The 20529-nt window shown below is 34.1% G+C and overlaps 3 protein-coding genes across 3 annotated transcripts; 2 read left to right on the top strand and 1 right to left on the bottom strand.

The window, feature by feature from the left end:
- The first annotated feature begins 4354 nt into the window (after positions 1-4354).
- On the top strand, positions 4355-5993 carry LOC120091246 (histone deacetylase complex subunit SAP18-like). The gene is made up of 6 exons (XM_039049188.2): positions 4355-4529; positions 4683-4715; positions 5025-5135; positions 5236-5331; positions 5496-5570; positions 5662-5993. The coding sequence occupies exons 1-6, from the start codon at positions 4386-4388 to the stop codon at positions 5692-5694; spliced, it is 492 nt and encodes a 163-aa protein (XP_038905116.2). The 5' UTR covers positions 4355-4385; the 3' UTR covers positions 5695-5993.
- A 40-nt stretch (positions 5994-6033) lies between these two features.
- On the bottom strand, positions 6034-14998 carry LOC120091245 (PGR5-like protein 1B, chloroplastic). The gene is made up of 11 exons (XM_039049187.2): positions 14650-14998; positions 12265-12380; positions 11537-11633; positions 11351-11451; positions 8563-8619; positions 8263-8339; positions 7484-7535; positions 6875-6985; positions 6689-6786; positions 6479-6555; positions 6034-6292 (listed from the first exon to the last, which is right to left on the bottom strand). The coding sequence occupies exons 1-10, from the start codon at positions 14840-14842 to the stop codon at positions 6486-6488; spliced, it is 972 nt and encodes a 323-aa protein (XP_038905115.1). The 5' UTR covers positions 14843-14998; the 3' UTR covers positions 6034-6292; positions 6479-6485.
- A 2532-nt stretch (positions 14999-17530) lies between these two features.
- LOC120089960 (uncharacterized) lies at positions 17531-20029 on the top strand. The gene is made up of 3 exons (XM_039047412.2): positions 17531-17706; positions 18069-18184; positions 19273-20029. Exons 1-3 carry the CDS (start codon positions 17599-17601, stop codon positions 19766-19768), a joined length of 720 nt encoding a protein of 239 aa, XP_038903340.1. The 5' UTR covers positions 17531-17598; the 3' UTR covers positions 19769-20029.
- The last annotated feature ends 500 nt before the right edge of the window (positions 20030-20529 follow it).

The following is a 20529-nucleotide window of genomic DNA, read 5'->3' as shown; positions in this document are numbered from 1 at the left end:
AGGTTGTTTGTAATAACGAATGGGTCAAAAGCTGTTTACCCCCGAGATTACATTTTGCTTCTTAAGTTCCACTGATCCTATAATGAACAATTGGTTTGTGATTCAATCACTAAACCGAGTCCTCTCAGGCTAATGGGAGGGTGGGGCCCCTTGTTCAAGACTCGGAGTCAGTACTTAAGGGAACAACCTCTCTACTATCCCTAAAGGCGGGTAGGAGTGAATTCCGTCTTGCACCCTATGTCCCCAGTTATCTACCCGGTCTTACCCCTAAAATGGGAAGCTTATTGAGCCGACGCTGTTGAGCTAACCCTCACCCATGCAAATCTAAAGATAATCCCGAATAAATAGGAGTTCATAGTTAGCTCAGGATTAAGGTCAAGTTACCAAGGTCATCGCTGTGAAATAGTCAATCTTAAATAGTAAACAATGTTATAAAGTAAGAGTGACTTAATTTTTGGTCCGATCTTATGCAATTTCATTGCATAGGACGCCCTCACTCCTCATGTCAATATATGAATGAATTAGGATCAGTTCGTTTATAGAATTTTACAACAAATTGTAACAACTACAGAGTGAGCCGCATCCAATAGTGTTACCAGAATAAAGTACCCAGCCTTATTCATATACTATAGACCGTTTTGGCTATTTACTGAACTTGATCCACTTTTATGTCTCCACATAAAGTTCATGTATTCATATAATAGCCATGGATCTTTAGTTTATTAGATTTAGACTTTACAAGTGCAATTCACATATTCAATAATAGTTTTATTGAATAAACATTAATAACATCTTTATTGATAATAGAATACGTTTAACATTACAAACTGCGAGTTTTAGGACATACAACCCAACAGACGCGTGTCAATGTATCCTACAGTCTCTTCCATTAGGTTGCACTATGAGATTCCTATGGTCCAGTTGCATGTTGTCCTGGAGCGACCATCTCTTCGAAGAGTCTGATTATAGGGGTCGAAACAACGCAAACTCCAGCAATGGATAGGGTTTCTTAGGTTAATCTTCAACAGTTGTCTTTCCCTTCGGTAGCCTGTAGAAGCGTACCTTTGGGATCCGAAAATGGGAGGGTCACACTTATAGGATGAATTGTATTAGTTAATGAATCCTTAGCTGAAACAATGGTAGCTAAAAACTATAGAAATAAGAGTTAATTTGGTGTTAGTGATTAGCTGAGATTGTCTCGATTCAGGGGAACACTAGCCGATCATCCTTCAGTGGTTGTTGCTCTAAACCTCTGAAATATCGTTGTAAAAACGAAAATCAATAGTTCAATTAGGGTTCTATTATTACATTTGTTTTTGCTAAATTGATTGGATTATTAAGTAATAGGTTATGACAAATATAATTAATACGGTCAATTGATTGTTTTATGTTTCAGCATGTCTTCCATAATCATATCTTTGCTTCCAAATGAGAAATTAACTGGTGAAAACTATGCGACATGGAAATCTAACCTGAATATGATTCTGGTTATTGATGATCTGTAATTTTTTTTTTTTTTACAGTGGAATGTCCTCCAGTCCTCACTCGAAATGCATCCCAAATGTTAAAGGATTCTTATAACCGTTGGATGAAGGCTAATGATGAGACCCGAGTCTATATTTAGTAAGTTTGTCTGACGTTCTTACCAAGAAGTATGAGGCCATAATGTCTGCAAGTCAGATCATGGAGTTCTTCTAGGAGATGTTTGGACAACCATCCATTCAAATCCAGCATGAAACCCTCAAGTACATTTATAATGTGCACATGAAAGAAAGCCGATCGATGAGAGAACATGTTCTCGACCTGATGGTCTAGTTCAATGTCATCAAAATGAAAGGTGTGGTCATCGACGAGCAGAATTAGGTGACCTTTATTTTAGAATCTCTTCCGAAGAGTTTTCTTCAATTCTGCAGCAATGCGGTTATGAACAAACTACAGTACAGTTTGACTACCCTTCTAAACGAGTTACAGACTTTTGAGTCCCTTATGAAAGGTAAGGGACCAGTAGAAGGAGAAACAAATGTTGTCCATTCCAAAAAGTTTTATAGGGGTTCATCCTCTAGAAATAAGTCTGTTCTTTCGACCTCTAGTTCTAAAAAGATCCAGAAAAAGAAAGGAGTGAAGAGGAAGGCTCCCGCTGCTGGAAAAGGTAAGGGTGAAGCTAAGGCTGATAAGGGCAAATGCTCCCACTATAATGTGGATGGTCACTGGAAAAGTAATTACCCCAAGTACCTTGGGGATAAGAAGAAAGAGAAAGAAGGTAAATATGATTTACTTATTCTAAAAACTTGTTTAGTGGAAAATGACTATGATGCTTGGATACTGGATTCATGAGCCACTAATCACGTTTGTTCTTCTTTACAGGGAATTAGTTCATTCCAGCATCTTGAATAGGGTGAAATGATGCTCAAGATTGGAATGAGAGACGTCATTTCAGCTCATGCTTTGGGAGCTGCTAAGTTGTTTTTTGGAAGTAGATTTTTGTTTTTAGAAAATTTATACATTATTCCCAAAATGAGGAGGAATTTTTTTTCTTTTTCTTGTTTAATTGAACAATCATACTCTTTTCTTTTAATTCAAAGGTATGTCATATGTTTTAATTTTTTTCTTATTATTTAACATAAATTGAGTGTATGTTCTTTTTAATGTTGGTGTGAGATTGAGATTTAGATTGAATAATATTTTGTAGTTCTGATTAGTTTTTTTTTTTTTTTTTAATTTTATTTTTTTAAAAGCCAATTCATTAATAAATTTTTTAAATGTTATTCAGAGATCAGGAAATTTTTTATCAGATAGCAAAATTTGGGGTTTTGAATTGAAGAATAGCAAAAACCGAAAATCCCGACCAAAATCCATGGTTAAAAAGTTGGGAAAAATCCAATTTCTTAGCCTATTAGTCTTTGACAATGTCATGTTTTTGTGGAAAACTTTGTTGGAGTAATAATTTATCGATGGTGGTAAAAAACAGTCCTATATTTTTATTTTTCTAATGAATTGAAATAATTGTTTTGAATTCTCAAGGAAGATGCTTTCCATCGAGAAGATCATCAATGAACGATTTCAACTACGGTCTTTTTCTAATTTACGATCTTTGTTTTCGCCTAAGGAAGATCTTTTTCATTCTCTATTGGTTCTCTTATTAGAGATATCCAGTTTTCCTACGGGGATGGGTCCCATAGGCCCCGCCTTGAAGGGGGCAGGGATTCCCCGATTAGGTGGATGGGGAGGGTGTAGGAGAAATTTTTTTTCCGTAAACTAGACGGGGACAGGGACGACATTCCCCGTCTCCGCCCCCGACCCCGCCCCGATTAGCTTTTACTATTGTTATCTAATATTATGTTATTATTATTATTATATAAATATTACATTTAAATCTTAAATTTGATTATTTATTGGGAAACATAATGAATATGTTTAAATTTAGATTATATATGTGAATAATTTGATTTATATTTATTTCTATCTACTAAAAAAATTAATTAGCATTTTTAGGCCAAAATTTGAGTAATTTATCTTTAAATTCAAATTGTTATATAAAACCAACCATAATAAACAATTTAGTGATAAAGTTAATTATTTAATTAAAATTTGCTCACATTGGTGATTTAAATTAATTGGCTTTTTACAAAAAAAAAAAGTTACGGGAAAAAGTTTCCCGCGGGGAACTCGATCCTCGCCCTGCCCTGATCCCCGTAAGGAATTTCACGGGATGGGAAATGAAATGGGGAGCGAGGACGGGATGGGGAATGGTGTCCCGGCCCCGCCCCGTCCCGTGGACATCTTTACCTCTTATCCAGGTGAGAATTTCTTCAAGAATAATCGTGACAAGGTGATGTGGTGAATTTGGTTGCGTCTCTCTGCTCTTCTCATGACCCTTGGTTGAGGCTAGATTTCCCATGGGCTTGAGTCCAACTGCTTGTTGGGCTTAGACTTGTTTTATTTGGGCTTAATCTTTTATTTGAACCAAATTTTTGTAAGGGGCTTGAATTTGTTTTGGGCTTACTTAACTCGCTCCAATTTATAATTTCAGGCTCAATCAAGCTATTAATCGACTGATTAATTAGTTGTTAATTAAATGGTCACAAAAGAGTCACGTCATTTTTCTTTAAATTTTGTTTTATTTTATAAAAACATTGGATGAGGTCCTAATGGTAAATGCACTACAATACTAGTAAAAATTTACAATCCTATGTAATAAATTGGATTTAGAGGACAATATTGTAATATAGGCCTACAATTAAGGGAGAAATGTATCAAAATGGGCTATAAAGGCAGTGGGCTTAGCTTCTCCCACTTTCGGCCCAATTCATTCCAAAAGCCCAAAACGAGACGAAGAAATGGCTAAACCAAAAATGGAAGAATCAGAAGTTTGTAACACTACGACTATGGACAAGAGAAGCAGAGACGAGAAGATGAGCGGAGCTGCAACTGCTCCGTCGCAAGGGAGACCGTCGGGGCGGCCACTTCCTCCGCCCAAAGCTCCGCCACCTCCTCCTCGTCCTCGTTTCGAGCCTGTCGACCGCGAAAAGGTTTCTCTTAGGGCTTGCTGCTTCCGCTCCTATTTTTATTTTCATCACTCAGATAAGTTTATGGTTTCTGAAATCTTGGGTTCGTTAATTCAACTGACGTTTCTCTTCGTTTCGTTTTTTGCAAATTTTCTTTTCCTCTGTGGTGATCTCAAGACTTGCCCTTTGTTGCTTCGCGTTTTCACTAAGGTACATTTGAATTCATCGAGAAGCATGCTTGTCTGATTTAATCATCGTTCTTTTGGAATTTGAGAGAATAGGTATCTGTTTTCCATTATTGACTTGCCAGTACCTTTGATGATACCTCGTCTTGAATCAGTATGGCAGTTTCTTTTGTTGTGTGAAGATTGTGTTGAAGTTTTTCTTGTTGTCCACATGTTTTTCTTTTCTGATTGGTGCACTTGGGAAGTATATTGAGAAAAATTTGCTTCATAATGTATTTTCATCTTACTGCAGACATTATTATACAAAATATGCTTCATTTACATTTTTTTGCAGGTTGGAGGTCATCACACTGATGATGATTTTGCAATTAGAGGTAAGGAACCCAAAGATGAGGTTCAGATTTATACATGGAAAGATGCAACACTTCGGGAGCTGACCGATCTAGTATGCTGAAAACCTACATTCATCCGTTTCTTCTCTAGTGTTTTTCTATATATTTTTGCTGCTGCTGTTCTGTATTTGACAAATGACCATCTAATTTTAGGTTAAGGAGGTTGCTCCAGAGGCAAGAAGAAGAAATGCCAAACTTTCTTTTGCTTTTGTTTATCCCGATAAGCGCGGTCGATTTGTTTTGAAACAGGTTAGTGAATGTTAACATAAACATCACCTGCAACTGCAATGGAATTTAAATTATTCTCATTTACAATTGTACTAAATGTTTAGCAGTTTACTTATTAAATGCGCTACTTGTTTGGATAAATTGTTTTCATTTTCTTAATATGAAAATGATATACTCGTTTTAAGGTGGGGATGACACATTCTTATGGAAATGGGAGGAGGTTAGACGATAGCAAGGCATTGGGTGAATTGGACTTCCAGGTAAATTTAGGGTTCATGAACTAAGTTATTTGAAAGTTTATGAGGATAAACTGATATATCTTCTCATGTGTTTTTAACTTTAAAAATGTAGATTGGAGACTATCTGGACGTGGCAATCCTATAGAAATCTTGGTTATGTTGAAGGATGCTATTATTTAGTTGAAGAGTGAGAGTTATTTGTTTGCTGCCTTAGAAGATTGGATTTGGCGTCATTTGTAGTATCGATTCTGTTCTGCATTTTTTATGTTCTATATTTAGATGTCATGTGAGGTAGAAGAACAGATTGTATTGATTGTGAATTTTTATAACCTCCTCTTATATTTAATAACCTCCTCTTATATTTCCCCAGATATTGTATTGTTAGATCTCTATGTATATTAGAAACTCTATTTCTCAAAGGAAATACTTTTCCATTCTGTTCAACTGCAAAGTTTAGTTTTGAAATATTCAACTAGATTGATGATTTACGTACATGAATTATGTTTTATTGGATGGCATTCTGAAACTTCATCACACCCTTCTCTAGGTATCGTTTATACATGATGAGTATTCACAAATTTGTACATCAAGATACAATGTTGTACAACAGTTGAAGAATCCACTCTCTACAAGGCAGGGTTTTAAATATCTTAAAATCCTTAGTATCCAACCATGGAGAATTCTTGTAACTGCCTAATGATATCCTTTGGTCTTGTTTCTCCTGGAATTGCAGCTAACAAATCCTGGATTTTTGTCAACAGATATTAAGTAAGTAGCATGAGATGGGGTTTGAGATAAGGGGCATGAGTTCTCAAATGTCGAACTGAGTTGGAAAGTGGGATGAACTTTGGTTCCTTAGAAATTAATGTTCAGTAGATGCATGTTAAAAGACAATTCCTCAGGGGATTGAAGATGATCTCAAAGTGTACCTCTCACTTAGGCGTTGCTTCCTTCTGGTAACGTAATCAGGCGTGTTTTTGAGTTGTAAACCAGCTCGGTTCCACAGCTGAGGAAAATATTTAGTTTTTACATTGAGAAGTTATAAGATGAGCAGCTGGATGATGGATCTACTAATTGAGAAAAGAAGATCATAGGTATGTTGATACTAATGGTTGCAAATTTATGAGATTCGTACTTACTTCGAGCACTTGAGATTGTTTGTGCTGCCACCACTCGAAACTGACAGTATGGTGCCAAAGAAGGAAACGTTCTCAGTTCCACAGTTTGGACAAGGTCCCTAAATAAGATTCTTCTTCAGTCAGGATTGCTCCATAGGCCATTTCAAGGTGTAAATTGGCAAAAAAACTGGTGACAAAGAACTCTACCTTCAAGATCAAAGAGTCTCTAACAACTGCATTTGTGAGGGTAAGAGCTAACCAAACCAGAAATGGCACAGCGGCAAACCAAGTAAAGATGAAACTGAATGGCTCTGGAAGCTGCATACACAACTCAGTGTGAACAAATTCCAAGTTATAAGAGCATAAAGTAAGAAGTTATTATGTCTCATGAGAGTTTAGAATTAAACAAATGGTGCAATGTTTGGTGGAAGCTCTCTGCTACCTTATTCTTTACCTATAGAGCTTTCTCTTGAAAAAGAATTGATTGACAATTCATATGCCAATAAAAAGAGAGATCATTGTAGTCACTGCTGTCGCTTGCTAAAAACTAGCTCTATAAAGCTTAAAAAGGGTTTTGTTCCTTGTGTGACAGGAATTATGTAGTTTCGAAGATGCTGATAGGATTATTTTAGAGGATGCAATTGATTAGAGAAATATCTTGTTTATTTTCAAAACTTGGTTAAGGAAAAGTCAGGGTAAGAGCTTGAGAATTGGAGAGTTAAAAGGAAGGGGTAGCAAAATTATTAATTTGAGATGTCATATCGACAGAATTAGAAATAAGGCTTCGCGCCATAATGAAAGAAGATGAAAATTTACCTCCAACAAGTATGTAATTTCAAATCCGGTGATATCATCCAGGAAGAAGAACCTAAAAGGATCCATAAGAGAATGTATGTGTTAGGCAAATGCAGAAACAAATATTGGTCAGGCATGATAAAATTGCAATATCACAAGTACCTTGCCATAGTTTCAAGATTTAGTTTTAGGCCAAACTTGATAATAATTTAGGTCCCGTTTGGTAATTATTTTTTTTTAGTTTTTGTTTATGAAGATTAAGTCAAAGACGATACTTCTACTTCCAAATTTTTTCATTCGTTATCTACTTTTCACCAATGGTTTAAAAAATCAAGCCAAATTTTGAGAACTAAAAAAAGTGCTTTCAAAAAGTTGTTTTTATTTTTAGAATTTGGATAAGAATTCAACTATTATACTTAAGAAATATGCAAATCATTGTAAAAAATGTGAATGAAATAGGCTTACTTTTCAAAAAAAAAATATATATATATATATGATTATCAAACGGTCCTTAATTTTTGGTTTCTTATTTTTAAAAAACTTATATTAACGTAAAATATATATATATTGGAAATTTATCAGAAGGTAAAAGTAGCAACCGTTGTTCACTTTTAAGATTAAGATTACAGCATTTAAGATAAAAAATATTATGTGCCCTTCAAGATACAGATATTCTTTTCCCGAAAGTTTTATGTGCCCTTCAAGATTTTCTAGATCAGATATCATCACATAATCTGCAAGTTTTTGGTTGAGATGGTTCTTAAAAGAGACTAAATTGAAATAGTTAGTTGGAGACTTACAGTCCGAGTGCAACTACAGTGGCTGGAACATTCAAGAGGAACATCTTAAAGTAGTCCACAGAAAGGTCACTATAAACCTGTAATAGATATGCAAACAGAACAAGTTAGCCCATTGAAGTATCATTTGCATTTTGCACCCCCCACCCAAAAAATATTTTGTCTAAGCATTTTTCGGATAAGTACTTCTTTCTAAGTGTACAAAGAATTCCCAAAATTACTTTTGATAACCAAACATATTTCACCATACTCAACTCGCCCAATTATAAAATGGATTGAATCCATATACTCAATTATACATACCTTTCTACTCCGGAGACTGCAACGGGGACCCTCAACCACAATTTCACTCCCTTCCATCTGAAAGTTCAATAAATTCAAGTTTATCGCATTAGAGATATTGAACACCCTTTAGACTTGAATGTATTAACTTCATTTTATTTGTTTTGTGTTATGCTTTAGTAGTAGGATAGTAGGAACTGCTGCAGAAAGCATTCATTTTTCTGCTTGTTCAATTTTGAAAGAGACCTTTTTTTCTCAGTGGAAAAAAATCTCTCTACTAAGTTGTTGATTAGCACCTTAAAAACACAATTTCTGGGGAGGAGATCATGGGCTTGTTTGGAATGACTAACATGAAAAGTCATTCCAAACATGCCCATATTATTCTTCCTATCAAGACTCAAAGCTTAAACTCTAAAAACATTCAGTGAGTCTTCATATATTTTTTCCCCTATGACAGAGCTCAACCTAGTAATGAAGGAAGATCATTTGCCTAAGTCAACTCTGTACAGTTTTTACCATTCACATCCTAGAGACTTTGACCACAGGCTAGTTATAAAGTTCTTTACAATTCTTTGAATTTCATTCATGAATACATTCAATGCAAGTGCCTTTTCTTCAGGCTTAGTTCCCCCTTAGCAAGTTAACATACATTGATAGAGATGTAAGGTGTAGCTCTGATCATGTTCACGTTTAAGACTGTATGTATATGTGGATATGTTGAATGAAATGCTTGGGGACTATCATTGAAAGATGGAATCCTATGTTTAAGACACGCATATAATAAGTAGCTTGGATTCTCACTTTGGCCTCGGTACGCAAGTTCATGAAGGGACGGACAATAGAGATGAGGCACCTATGTTCGTGGAAGGAACTGTAACAATATAATTGAGTAATGAATCTCAAACCACCATGCTAAGAATAGATGGTTCATGATTATGGATCTCTACAGACTGTTGCTGGGGGTCTTTTTGTCAATCAGGCTAAATATCTTCTGGATCTACTCCAGTCTTGTGGAATGTCTACTACTAAGCCTTGTTTGACACCTATGTCTACAACGGTGGATCTTCATGCTTTTGCTCCACCTTTTCTGATATCACTCTCTACAGACAGCTAGTGGGCTCCCTCCAATACCTCACATTCACTCACCCAAACATTGCCTTTGCTGTTAATCGTGTTAGTCAATTTCTGCAACGACCTACTGTTGTTCACTTTTCTGCTGTCAAGCGCATTCTTCGGTATCTTTGTGGCACACGAACCCTTGGGATCCTATTCAAACCTGGCAGGTTACATCTCCAAGCTTTTTGTGATGTTGATTGGGTAAGTGATTCTTCGGATCGTTGTTCCACTTCTGGTTATGTTGTGTTTCTTGGCTCCTCTCCTGTTTCATGGTGTACCAAAAAAACAACATACTGTGTCCAAATCCTCAACGGAGGCTGAGTATCGGTCCCTTGCTAGTACTGCTTCTGATGTTTACTGGCTACGGCTGTGGTGTGATAATGTCTACTATTTATCTTGCCAGTAATTCGGTCTTTCATGCTCAGACCAAGCATATCAAAATTGATTATCACTTTATTCAAGAGAAGTTTGTTCAGAAAGATCTACCGGTTCGGTTCATTTCTTCACAGAACCAAGTTGCAGACTTGTTCACTAAATCACTCTCTTCCCACTCCTTTGCCCCTTGTTCTTCCAAACTCATGACTCCTCTCCCGTCATGCGTTTTGAGTTGGTGTATTAGGAATGGTTGTGATTTCCTTCCAGATTTAGTTAGATTGTTTAGATTTGATTATTAGTTTTGTAACTTTATATATTGTTGTGACCTCTCCATGTATTAAGGAAAAGTGGTTGTACATACCCAACTCTAAATGGGTTCCCATTCTTCACAAATCAAGCAAGTGAACAGAGTTACAAAACTCAATTACAAATTTATTTCCAAGTTATGTCTCTGTCTTATGTAAACCACTATTATCTTCACGTGGTTTTCTACTCTAAACCATGGAATGAGATTAGATAGATATTTAACAAACCCCAAATATGGGTAGGTTATTGATATTGCTTGCACTTGAGGACTCACAAACTAGGCCTAATTGTTCTTGTGTTATCTTTTTGAGACAAAATAACAAGAATATTAAAGAATGAGGCAGAAAAAGGTGGCACCTCTGGCTTGAGCTATTCCAAGTCCTCATCTGCATCTATTCTTAAACTACCAAACTTCCTGAAAATGAGTAGAACACCCACTTCTCCATTGTACATTCATGAAAACAGCTTCCATCCAAGGTTGGGACAAAATGCACATTGGGGCACCTCCTTTGGAACTTCTCATTTGTATCCAGTAAGGCAGTAACTATATAATGAGGGGCATGGTCCAAACAAATTCTTGAGTTGAGGACTGTTGATTGTGAAGTGAAATGTACTTGAAAAGGACAGTGGAGAGACAGGGTTACATGGCTAAGATTCCACAAGGCATTATTTGTTTCACTTATCAGTATAATTATGTTAGTCCTCTGGCAACCATATTAACCAAGCCCAAAAAAGAACAAAAAACTTTGATCCACTCTGTAGAGATCATCAACAAAAGGAAGGGGCCGCGTGGGAAAAATTAAGGGGGAGGTGGATTATAAAATCTGCATGCCCCCTAATAATTTCCAATTACATCTTCCGTTTCCCTCCTGTAGTAACTTCTCGTCACATGGCCATATAATTAGAAAAAGAAAATAAATTACAACTTTAAAACCATGTAGGAGTTAATCAAGATAAAGTTGCAATTCAATCAGCCCAGCAGAGATTAAAACTGTAACTAATTTTAATATACCTTAAGTCTCAGCTTCAATTCGTCAAATTCTTTATCCGTCATAATCGAATTTCCAGATACATATGCCATTGAAGCTTCCAAAAACTTTTGTTCATCAGAACCTGTATCACAAATTGTAAGTATCTGATCAATCTTCAATCGAATTGGGTATAGAGGGAGAGATTTGATTGTTTGATCAGTACGTACTTAGCATTACAACACTGCTGCCTTCCCACATAAGTTCTTCCTTGAGATTATCAAATTCCTCGTTTGACATAATTGCTTTACCCTCGTAATAGAATGCCTGCACCAAGCGAAGAGAAACTATTTTAGGGTGCATTTGGTAGTGCTTCAAGAATGAGTACTTTTTGTTAAAAGTACTTTTAATTGTTTAGTATTGTTTTTGTAATTAACAAATCATTTTGATACCTAATTCTCTGCTTTTAAAGTACTTTAGAAGTGCTTCTCATCAATCATTTGAGCCAAAAGTACTCAACAAATTCTTTCTTACCAAGTAAATTGCTTTGTAACAAAATCCAAATATGAAAACTTTGACTCGAGAGTGCATACAATCTAAGTTATCAAACTTCTAGAGGCATAAAAACATTATGAGTTTCCTGAGTTCAAACTAGATCAATTCTGATACCAAACTTCAAGTCCTAATGTTAAATTACAATTTTGATATTTATAATTTAAAAAATGTTAGAATTTAAATCTCATGGTTTTAATAGTACGAATTTCAACCTTGTAGTTTGTTAACAAACCATGGGAATAAATTTTAACTTTTAAATCATAGTGCTAAATTCTAATTTTCTCCTTGTCATAGAAACTAAATTTATAATTAAACCTTAAAAATATCAAATCTTGCATAAATTACAAGAAAACGTTGATAAAGAGATTCAGAATTCAATGTTGAGAATCTTTATACAATGTACCTGTAAAGCTTGGAGAAATTCTTGCTCAAGTTCTCCAATGGACTTTTTCTCCTTCTTGTCTAGGCTACAATATTGAAGGACGTTACTATCAACAACTTCATCTTCCTCAACCTGACCTGAAAGAGAGTTGGACTCAGCACATTGCATTTTCTTCTTGCAATCAAGGATTAATCAAATTTTCCTTTCTGAACCTTCTCTAGAGGCAAACAAGATGGTGTGAAAGCCAAGAAGTTTTCAATATTATCTTCTAATTGTCATACCAAACCTTTCATAAAAATTACAGAATCAGATATCTGGTGAACATTTTATTTCAAAGGATTAATTTCATGAGGATCTGCAAGCAAATTAGGAGTTGTTCCTGTTTCTCGTGTACATTTTTTTTCCCCCTAGTATTTTAGAAATAAAAGTGTTTGGGAACTGTTTTTGTTTCTCGTTGCTCAATTTTCATAACATTTCCATAAGTGTAGAGAAATTTTGGAAACCACAAAATCAATTTTTTGTTTCTTACTACTGTTTCCAGTTTTTTTTCCAAAATATAAATAAAATAATTTTTATTATTAATCAACTTATAAAATGCATAATAAACATCTAAAAAATATATCACATAAAAATCTTGGATTTTTAATTTTTAAAATTAATTTTCATATACGACTTTACATTTTTAACTTGCAATATTAGAGAATAAGACACAAGAAATGATTATCATACTTATTTTTGTTTCTATTTTCAATAAAAAAAGAAAAAAGAAAAAAAATAGTTATCAGATGTAGGTTTTTTAAAATAATAATAATAAAAAGAATGAAAAAGAATGAAAAAAAAAAAAAAAAAAGTGAGGGGAAAAAAACAACAATGTTAACACACAAGCACTTAACTTTCAAAAGTTTCTAATAAGGTCTATAAACGATATTGGTCCATCAAGAAGTATGGACACTTTATTTTATGTCTTGGATACTTTGATGCTTGTTGGACACTTGTTAATACAACAAATGTGTTAAACATGCATAGAACACTTGTCAGAGTAGACTAAAAAGATACATATATGACAATAATAATACATTTTAAGTGTGAAATATATCAAGCAACCCATTTACTTTGAATTTTCTTCGGGTATAAAAACGATATATATTTTAATAAACATGTCATTGCCATGTCATGTCCTACATTTTTAAAAAATGAAGTGTCACCGTGTCCGTATCCATATCATATTCGTGTCTCGTATCCAGATTTGTATTTCTTTAAGTCCATACACTTTCAATTTTGTGCCTAATAGGTCCTTGACAAATTCAACATTTTTAAACATTAATTTATCTATTAGATTCAAGTATGAATTTTATGCTTAGCGGAGCCTTAAACTTAAAATTTTGTTCGAGTAGATACATGAATTCTAAAAATTAAAAAAAAAAAAAATTGAAAATTTATAGACTAAATTTGTAACTTCACCTAACTTATTTAAAGAGGATGAAATGCTTGATTGCAAATTTCTAACTTCTCCTAACTTATTTGGGACTCGTCCAATTTTAGTATGTATGCTTTCATAAGTTCAATTTTATTCCATTTACTTTCAATAAATCTAAAATGTAGTACCTATCACTAGTTTAAGTGATTTTTCCACTCTACAACATTAGAATGTTAACCTTCAAAAACGTTTCAATCTTGGTTGTTTTAATTATTTTAATGTATAATTATTTCAAAGTATTGTATAGTGATTTTAAATAAGAACACTTCTACTCTAGAATAAAAACAACAAATACTAGGAAAATGAAAGAAACAAACAGCATCATTAGTTCATATTTACACCGTTTTTTTTTCCCAAGGAACCTGACCTCTCAAACTAAGAGTGAATTTGAAATGTCCTTGGAACAAAAAGTGTTTTTAAGTGAAACATCACTTCTAGAAGAAAAATGTTTCGAACAAAAGCATTTTGAGTGCACTCTAATCTGTTTCCAAACTTTTTCAAACTACTTTTAATTATTTTTTTTTAGTATTATTATCGGTTAGAAGTATTCTTCAAAGTTCTAACAAAACACTCCAAAAAACGAACATAAATACATAGAAGATATATCAATACTATATAATAAATTTAATTATATCAATACTTCAACACTCCCTTCACTTATACATTCAAAAATATATAAAAATCTCAATAAGTATTATAAATTTTCAAGACAATCTACTACGTGATACGATGTTAAATCACCCGTTAATTCAAAAATTTAATCTAATATGTTACAGTGAATTTAATTATACCACTACGTCAACCATCAAACACAAACTAATCTTGCCACCCCTGCCTCCCACTCCCATTAACAAATCGCACTAACTAATCTCAACACTACTCACTAATATATTGGTTAGTTGAGTTGGTAACAAAAAGAAAACACTAACCTGGTTGATCAGTAGTTGCCCGGGGAGGTGGAAGAACCACTCGCCGTCGAAGGAACAGGCGCCGGCTAGAAACCCTAACCAATTGGGACCTTGAAGAAGAAGAAGAAAACAGAGAAGCTGCTGGTTTCTGATTCTGAATCGGAACAGTGAGCGAACTCGAGGATGCTAAGGAGAGCGTCAATTTGGTCGCCATTGGAGAGGAAAAATTGAGCAGAAATTGTGTAGGATTATTGGAAGATGGTTGATGGATTCTCCCTCCCTGTTTGGAGGGAAAGGAAGATAAGGCAATGGGAAAATGTGTGGAGGGAAAAAAATTGTAACGGTTTTCTTTTTATTTTTTTATTATATTATTTCGCAGAGGTTTTGGGAAATCGATCAAATCGGCCACGTCAGCTTCATGGCTGTTTTTTATTGGCTGTTGGGATCTGAGCTGTCCCTTAAGTTTTCATCATGTGGATGATTTTGATTTGGTCACTTGCCACCTGTGTATTTGTCACGTGGCAGACTAAGGCCTTTATCATGGTTTCGGAATTTGTGAATTGTATCCGCAAATGTAAAGATAAATTTTTGTAAGTTAAATTATAAATTTCGTCCCCATATTTAGAGAAAGTTCGAATATTGTCTCTGTAGTTAATGGTTAAAATATTCGTTGACATGTAAATATATTCTTAAATTGAATGATTCAATATTGATATTAAAGATATATTGACGTCTTTGATATCTTTTATAAATACTAGTGAAACAATAAAAGGAAATGTCATCTTTTACTTAGGATGATACTATAAAAAAAAAAAAACAAACAAACTAAAAAGATTACATCACAAAACACGAGTATAAAAAAATCTTTTAGGATAAGAAGTAGTAAGAAGGGAAGACTCACAGCACTAGTTGCAAAAAGAGTATGTTAGGACATTTTGACATCAGTGATCAACATGAGAGGAAAAGATAGCTCCCATAACATTATCTTAAGTCTTAACCTCATCGATGGAGAAAGAGACCTCAAAGATATCGACCACAACATTATTCAACAAGTTGATCGCCTTTAAACAATCAAATTCAACCAAGAGATTTGAATTAATAATCTGAAAAATGTTTTCCGTTTTAAGACAAACTGCCATCACTTCAAAGATCTTAACTTCACAACATATAGGAATTAACGTCAGTTCATCCAAATGGCACATGACCCAAATGATCTTAAAAACACCCAACCAGGGCCACTCATATTAGATACATGACTTCAAGTAGCATCATGTGTTCAACTTCCAAAAAGACACTGCAAGTGGCTGCTACCTGACCAGAGAATCAAAGGTGACATGTGCAAAGAGCTAGTGCTAGTGATCTCGATAACTCCATGAAAACCTACCATCACAAAGAGGATTAATGTTAGTGGAAAGAAACCGAGGCCAAATCTCCATAGATACCTGACATTGCCACATAAAATGAGTTGTCATTTCCACACGATTCTTGAAAATGAGGCATATTAGATAAGTTAGAACGGCTTTCTTAGCAATACTAGTTTTAGTTTTTTAATAAAATATCATGGATAATTTTTCATTACCAAATCTTAGCCTTCCATATGGACTATTACAAGTTCATAAAGACATCTCCTATAGAGGAACAAACATAATTCAAGTTAGCCAACTTCACCCCAGAAAGTAAGTGTTTTTAACGTTAGACACACTTTTCTTGTCGAGGTCACATATGATCTAATTATCACGATTGAATGGCCCCTAGACAATTGGATTTGAAGAATTGTAATCACATCATCTTGGAGGAAACACGACTAGATCATCTCCTCCTTGAATCATAACTATAACAATTGTATAAGTTTGAGGACTCGATCTATAGGTCCAACATCTATAGTTATTTCAAGTTTGAGGGTCCAAATTTAACAATATAAGTTTGAGGACTCAATTTGTACCATTGAAAGTTTGAGGGTGTAATTGCAACTACCACTATATTTCATGAGTGATTTTTGCAAATTGCCATATATTACATAACATTGATTTTAATTTATGATTATTAACTACTCAATTAATTAAATATAATTCTTATGATAAACACATATTGTATTTGACATCACGGCCATGGGCAATTAGATATGAAGAATTGTAACCACATCATCTTAGAGGAAACTCAACTGGATCATCTCCTTGAATCATAATCGTAATAGTTGTATAAGTTCAAGGATTCAAATTAGATCAAATTTTTATAACTATTTTAAACTTGACAGTCTAAATTTAACACTTGAATAAGTTTGATAGCTCCATTTTTACCATTGAAAGTTCAAAGGTATATCAACTACTACCAAACTTTAGGATGATTTTTGCAATCTTGCCTATATTACATAACACTAATTTTAATTTATGATTATTCATTACTTAGTTAATTAGATAGGATTCTCGCGAGCAAATGTAGTGAAATAGACACATATTTCGTTTGACATCAACAATCACATTTATCCAAATACAAATAATTAATATCTTAGATATTTAAACATTTTAAATTAAACTTCTAGATATTTAATATCTACCAATCAAACCAAACTCATGACTAAAAGGAGAAGATGAGACATTTTCTATTAATAGTTGAATGATTTTTCCTTTTTGGAGTACATAGTTGAATGAAACCTATAGAATGTGATTTATATGTTTAATTTAAATTACTTTTAACATAAGTTTAAGAGCTCATTGAAGTGTACTTAAAAAAATTAAAAAAAGAGAGAAAAAAAACTCTGAAGTTAGAAGGCGAGGTAGAAATTTAAGTAGAAACTTTTGTTTTTGTTTTTTAAATAATAATAATAATAATAATAATAATAATAATAATAATAATAATAATAATAATAATAATAATAATAATAATTTTATAATGCTACTTGTGTAGGGCAAACGATCATGATAATAGAACATAGACCTTCGAAGCTTGGAAGAAAGCCACTGGTTGTTGTTAATGGAGATCGGGCCTAAGATTAGTGGAGAAGATGTAATCGAAAAGCTCAAGGATGACGGCGACTTCGACAAACTCCGTCTCAAAATCATTCGCAAGCTGAAAGACAATGTATCTTCGTTTTCCCATTTCCTTTTCATCCCGATTTCCATTGTTTCCTAGGTTTTTGTTCTATAGTTTTTGCTCTTCTTTCAATTTTCGCTTAATACCAAGCCATAATTTCTAATCAATCGTATGGAATTCATATAAGAAAGAATGGAACTGCGCCGAAGGAGGGATTTGTTCATACATTTGAGCTATTACTTCTTTCATTCTTCTAATTCCAAATGAAGTATATTTGTTTAGGGTATTAATGGAGATAAATCGGAGAAATTTGACTTCACGAGGTGGTAGTATTAATTGAAGTTCCAAGAACATTGACATACTTGTTGAATTTTGGATTCTTATAGAAAAAGTTTTTTTTTTAATTGTAGGAAGAATTGCGCAATAATATAATTGCAATAGTGAAGCAATCTGCAGCTCTTAATCGGGCAGGAGCTGAAAATGTAAAGCCTCGGCAACTTTCTGATGCGATATATGACGAGGTTGGGTAAGACCAAATTTCTGCCATCCCATGTTCTTATTTGTTTCTTTTGGCATTGGTTATATTTTCGTTATAGTGAACTTTATTGAGTTTCTCTAGTTGAATTAGGTAGTGGAGCTGGGATTATGACTGTTTCTTTTGTGATGTTGCAACTAAAATTTGGATGGCATAGAATGGGCTGACTTTCTTACAATGGGAGGTGAAAGTTCTATCTCAGCCAGATGAAGTAATTGCTTCACATTAAGAAATTCCCACTATGAAGTTCTATAAGACCCCATAACCATTCTTTACTCAAGTTATTTTAACAAATAACAAATCTTTTATTGATAGATAAAAAGATAGAAAAATGTACTGAGGATACAAACTTCCAAAGAGAGTGAAAAGAAAACCAAATAACAAAAAAGGGTGAAAATCTCCAAATATTACAAGAACAAATATATATGCACATATATTTATCCTGAAGAAGAAAATACCTAAGCAATCAACAAGCGAAAGCAACCAAAACTTCTCCCACCAAGCTAAGAAAACACGTCCATAAACCATTTTCGTGAAGTGCACTAATTCATCCTTCAGGACCCCTCAGTTTAATTCATTAACCTTTAGTCTTTCTGTTCTTGATTCTACAAATCAAACTCCTCCTTATCAATACTGTCAACACTAATATCAGAGACAACATATCATTCATCTTCCGAAGTGCGTCTTTTCTTGTTGACTGAATTATTCCACAGAGAAATATACACCCTTGAGTCTGACTATTTCTCGAATTCTCCATCATTAACTAACTTCAAAATCTGAGTGGATGAGTGACCCAAGTTATCTATGCCTTAGACCAAATATATTGGATACTTTTGTTTGTTGGCACTTGTTTCTATGGAAATATAGGACCAGTTAGTCTTATCCGGTGCTGAATTAGTTGGATAAACATTGACAAGACAAAAATTGTTGAGAAGGCCGCAAAATAGGTCAATTATCTTATACAATTTACCAGTATATCTTTGTTTCCCTCTTTTTATTGTCTGTACTAAAATTTTCGTTTGAAGAAAATTACTCTATTGAGAGATAAGAAGGTAATAATGTACTTTCCTTGCCTTTAGGGAAGAAATAATGAGCAAGGTTTCTGATAACTTATGGGAGATAATCAGATCAGCTGATGGCATGAAAAATGAAATCACAGAAACGGTACAATCTGTCTACAATAAGTTAGCGAACCCAAAAGCAGAGGAAAATGCCGAAGCATCTACCCAACATACTATACCAGTTCGGAAGGAAGTTAATAATGGTTCTATGAAGGCCTCCACCAGTCAATTTGACCATTCCGAGGCTGATCCGATAGAACCTCCAGGTTTTTCTTTTGCCGGCAATCATACGAACAATGGAAAGCAGCACGTAGAGGAGCTGCAATTTCCAAAATGTCATGAAGGCAGGCACAATAATGATAGTAGAAATGTAGAGGGACACCATCCGAACAATGTGTTTGATGCAGATGATGTTGATCTGCCGCCAGGCTTTGTTTCAAACAGGAAGCACAACCAAATGTGTAAAGATGCTGGTAGTGATGAAGACCCGGATGTTCCTCCTGGTTTCGGTTGAAGAACTACATTTTTACTTTGGTTTTCTTCTGATCATGCAGTCACCAGTTCCAAGCATCTTGCAACAAGTATTTGGTCGGATCCCATGTGCGATGTGATGAAAAAAAGTCGCAATTAATCGATTGATCATCTCATCTGCCATGGTTTGTAATGGATGCAGGTGATTGTAATGTATAAAGTTTGAATTCCACGTGGATTGAATTGTGAAACATTATGTTGAGAAGAGAATGTTGTTCAATGTAAGGTAAGAAGTTTGATTGAAGGCCTCAAGTTTGAAATATCTGTCGTAATTTAGGGTTCATTCTCTTTGAACTTAAAATTGATAGTAGAAAATCATTTTCGTTCACAAATCTTTTCAATTCCTAATATTTTCTTGATTTTTTAAGGTCGCCTTACTGACAAATTAGATGATGTGTATCGTAGCGAGGGCAAAATATAATTTTGGTTCATCAAATTTGGAATTGTCTATTTGATTGATGAGATTTTAAAAATAACGTTTTTGTCCCTAAAGTTTAGAAAATTATTAAAAAGGATTATTGACCTCTTTTGACCGTTAGTTACCAACGATAGAATAATTTGGTAGTTAAAATTTGATTATACCATTTGATCAGGCAATATTATATTAATTTAATAATTTATTTGGGTGACTAAACATGTGATTGGACAGTTTTATTTTTCTACTTCATTTTCTCTTTTCCCTCCTTTCTCCAATGAACTTTTCATTGGCGTCTAACTGCCTTTATCGTCTACAGTCATTGCATT

This window comes from Benincasa hispida, chromosome 11, assembly GCF_027475165.1.
Source record: "Benincasa hispida cultivar pf3 chromosome 11, pf3_genome.v1.1, whole genome shotgun sequence".
Classification (NCBI taxonomy): Eukaryota; Viridiplantae; Streptophyta; class Magnoliopsida; order Cucurbitales; family Cucurbitaceae; genus Benincasa; species Benincasa hispida.
This window is presented reverse-complemented; position numbering and strand designations above follow the sequence as displayed.

What these genes read in the sequence shown, in the direction of transcription:
- LOC120091246 (XM_039049188.2), top strand. Translation starts at nt 4,386, where the DNA reads ATGGACAAGAGAAGCAGAGACGAGAAGATGAGCGGAGCTGCAACTGCT. An exon ending in TTCGGGAGCTGACCGATCTA is followed by an intron (nt 5,136 to 5,235) that starts GTATGCTGAAAA and finishes ATCTAATTTTAG; the next exon opens with GTTAAGGAGGTTGCTCCAGA. An exon ending in TGGGTGAATTGGACTTCCAG is followed by an intron (nt 5,571 to 5,661) that starts GTAAATTTAGGG and finishes TTAAAAATGTAG; the next exon opens with ATTGGAGACTATCTGGACGT.
- LOC120091245 (XM_039049187.2), bottom strand. Translation starts at nt 14,842, where the DNA reads ATGGCGACCAAATTGACGCTCTCCTTAGCATCCTCGAGTTCGCTCACT. An exon ending in AATTGAAGCTGAGACTTAAG is followed by an intron (nt 8,620 to 11,350) that starts GTATATTAAAAT and finishes TTGAACTTTCAG; the next exon opens with ATGGAAGGGAGTGAAATTGT. An exon ending in AAATTACATACTTGTTGGAG is followed by an intron (nt 6,986 to 7,483) that starts GTAAATTTTCAT and finishes TTGTGTATGCAG; the next exon opens with CTTCCAGAGCCATTCAGTTT.
- LOC120089960 (XM_039047412.2), top strand. Translation starts at nt 17,599, where the DNA reads ATGGAGATCGGGCCTAAGATTAGTGGAGAAGATGTAATCGAAAAGCTC. An exon ending in TTCGCAAGCTGAAAGACAAT is followed by an intron (nt 17,707 to 18,068) that starts GTATCTTCGTTT and finishes TTTTAATTGTAG; the next exon opens with GAAGAATTGCGCAATAATAT. An exon ending in GCGATATATGACGAGGTTGG is followed by an intron (nt 18,185 to 19,272) that starts GTAAGACCAAAT and finishes CCTTGCCTTTAG; the next exon opens with GGAAGAAATAATGAGCAAGG.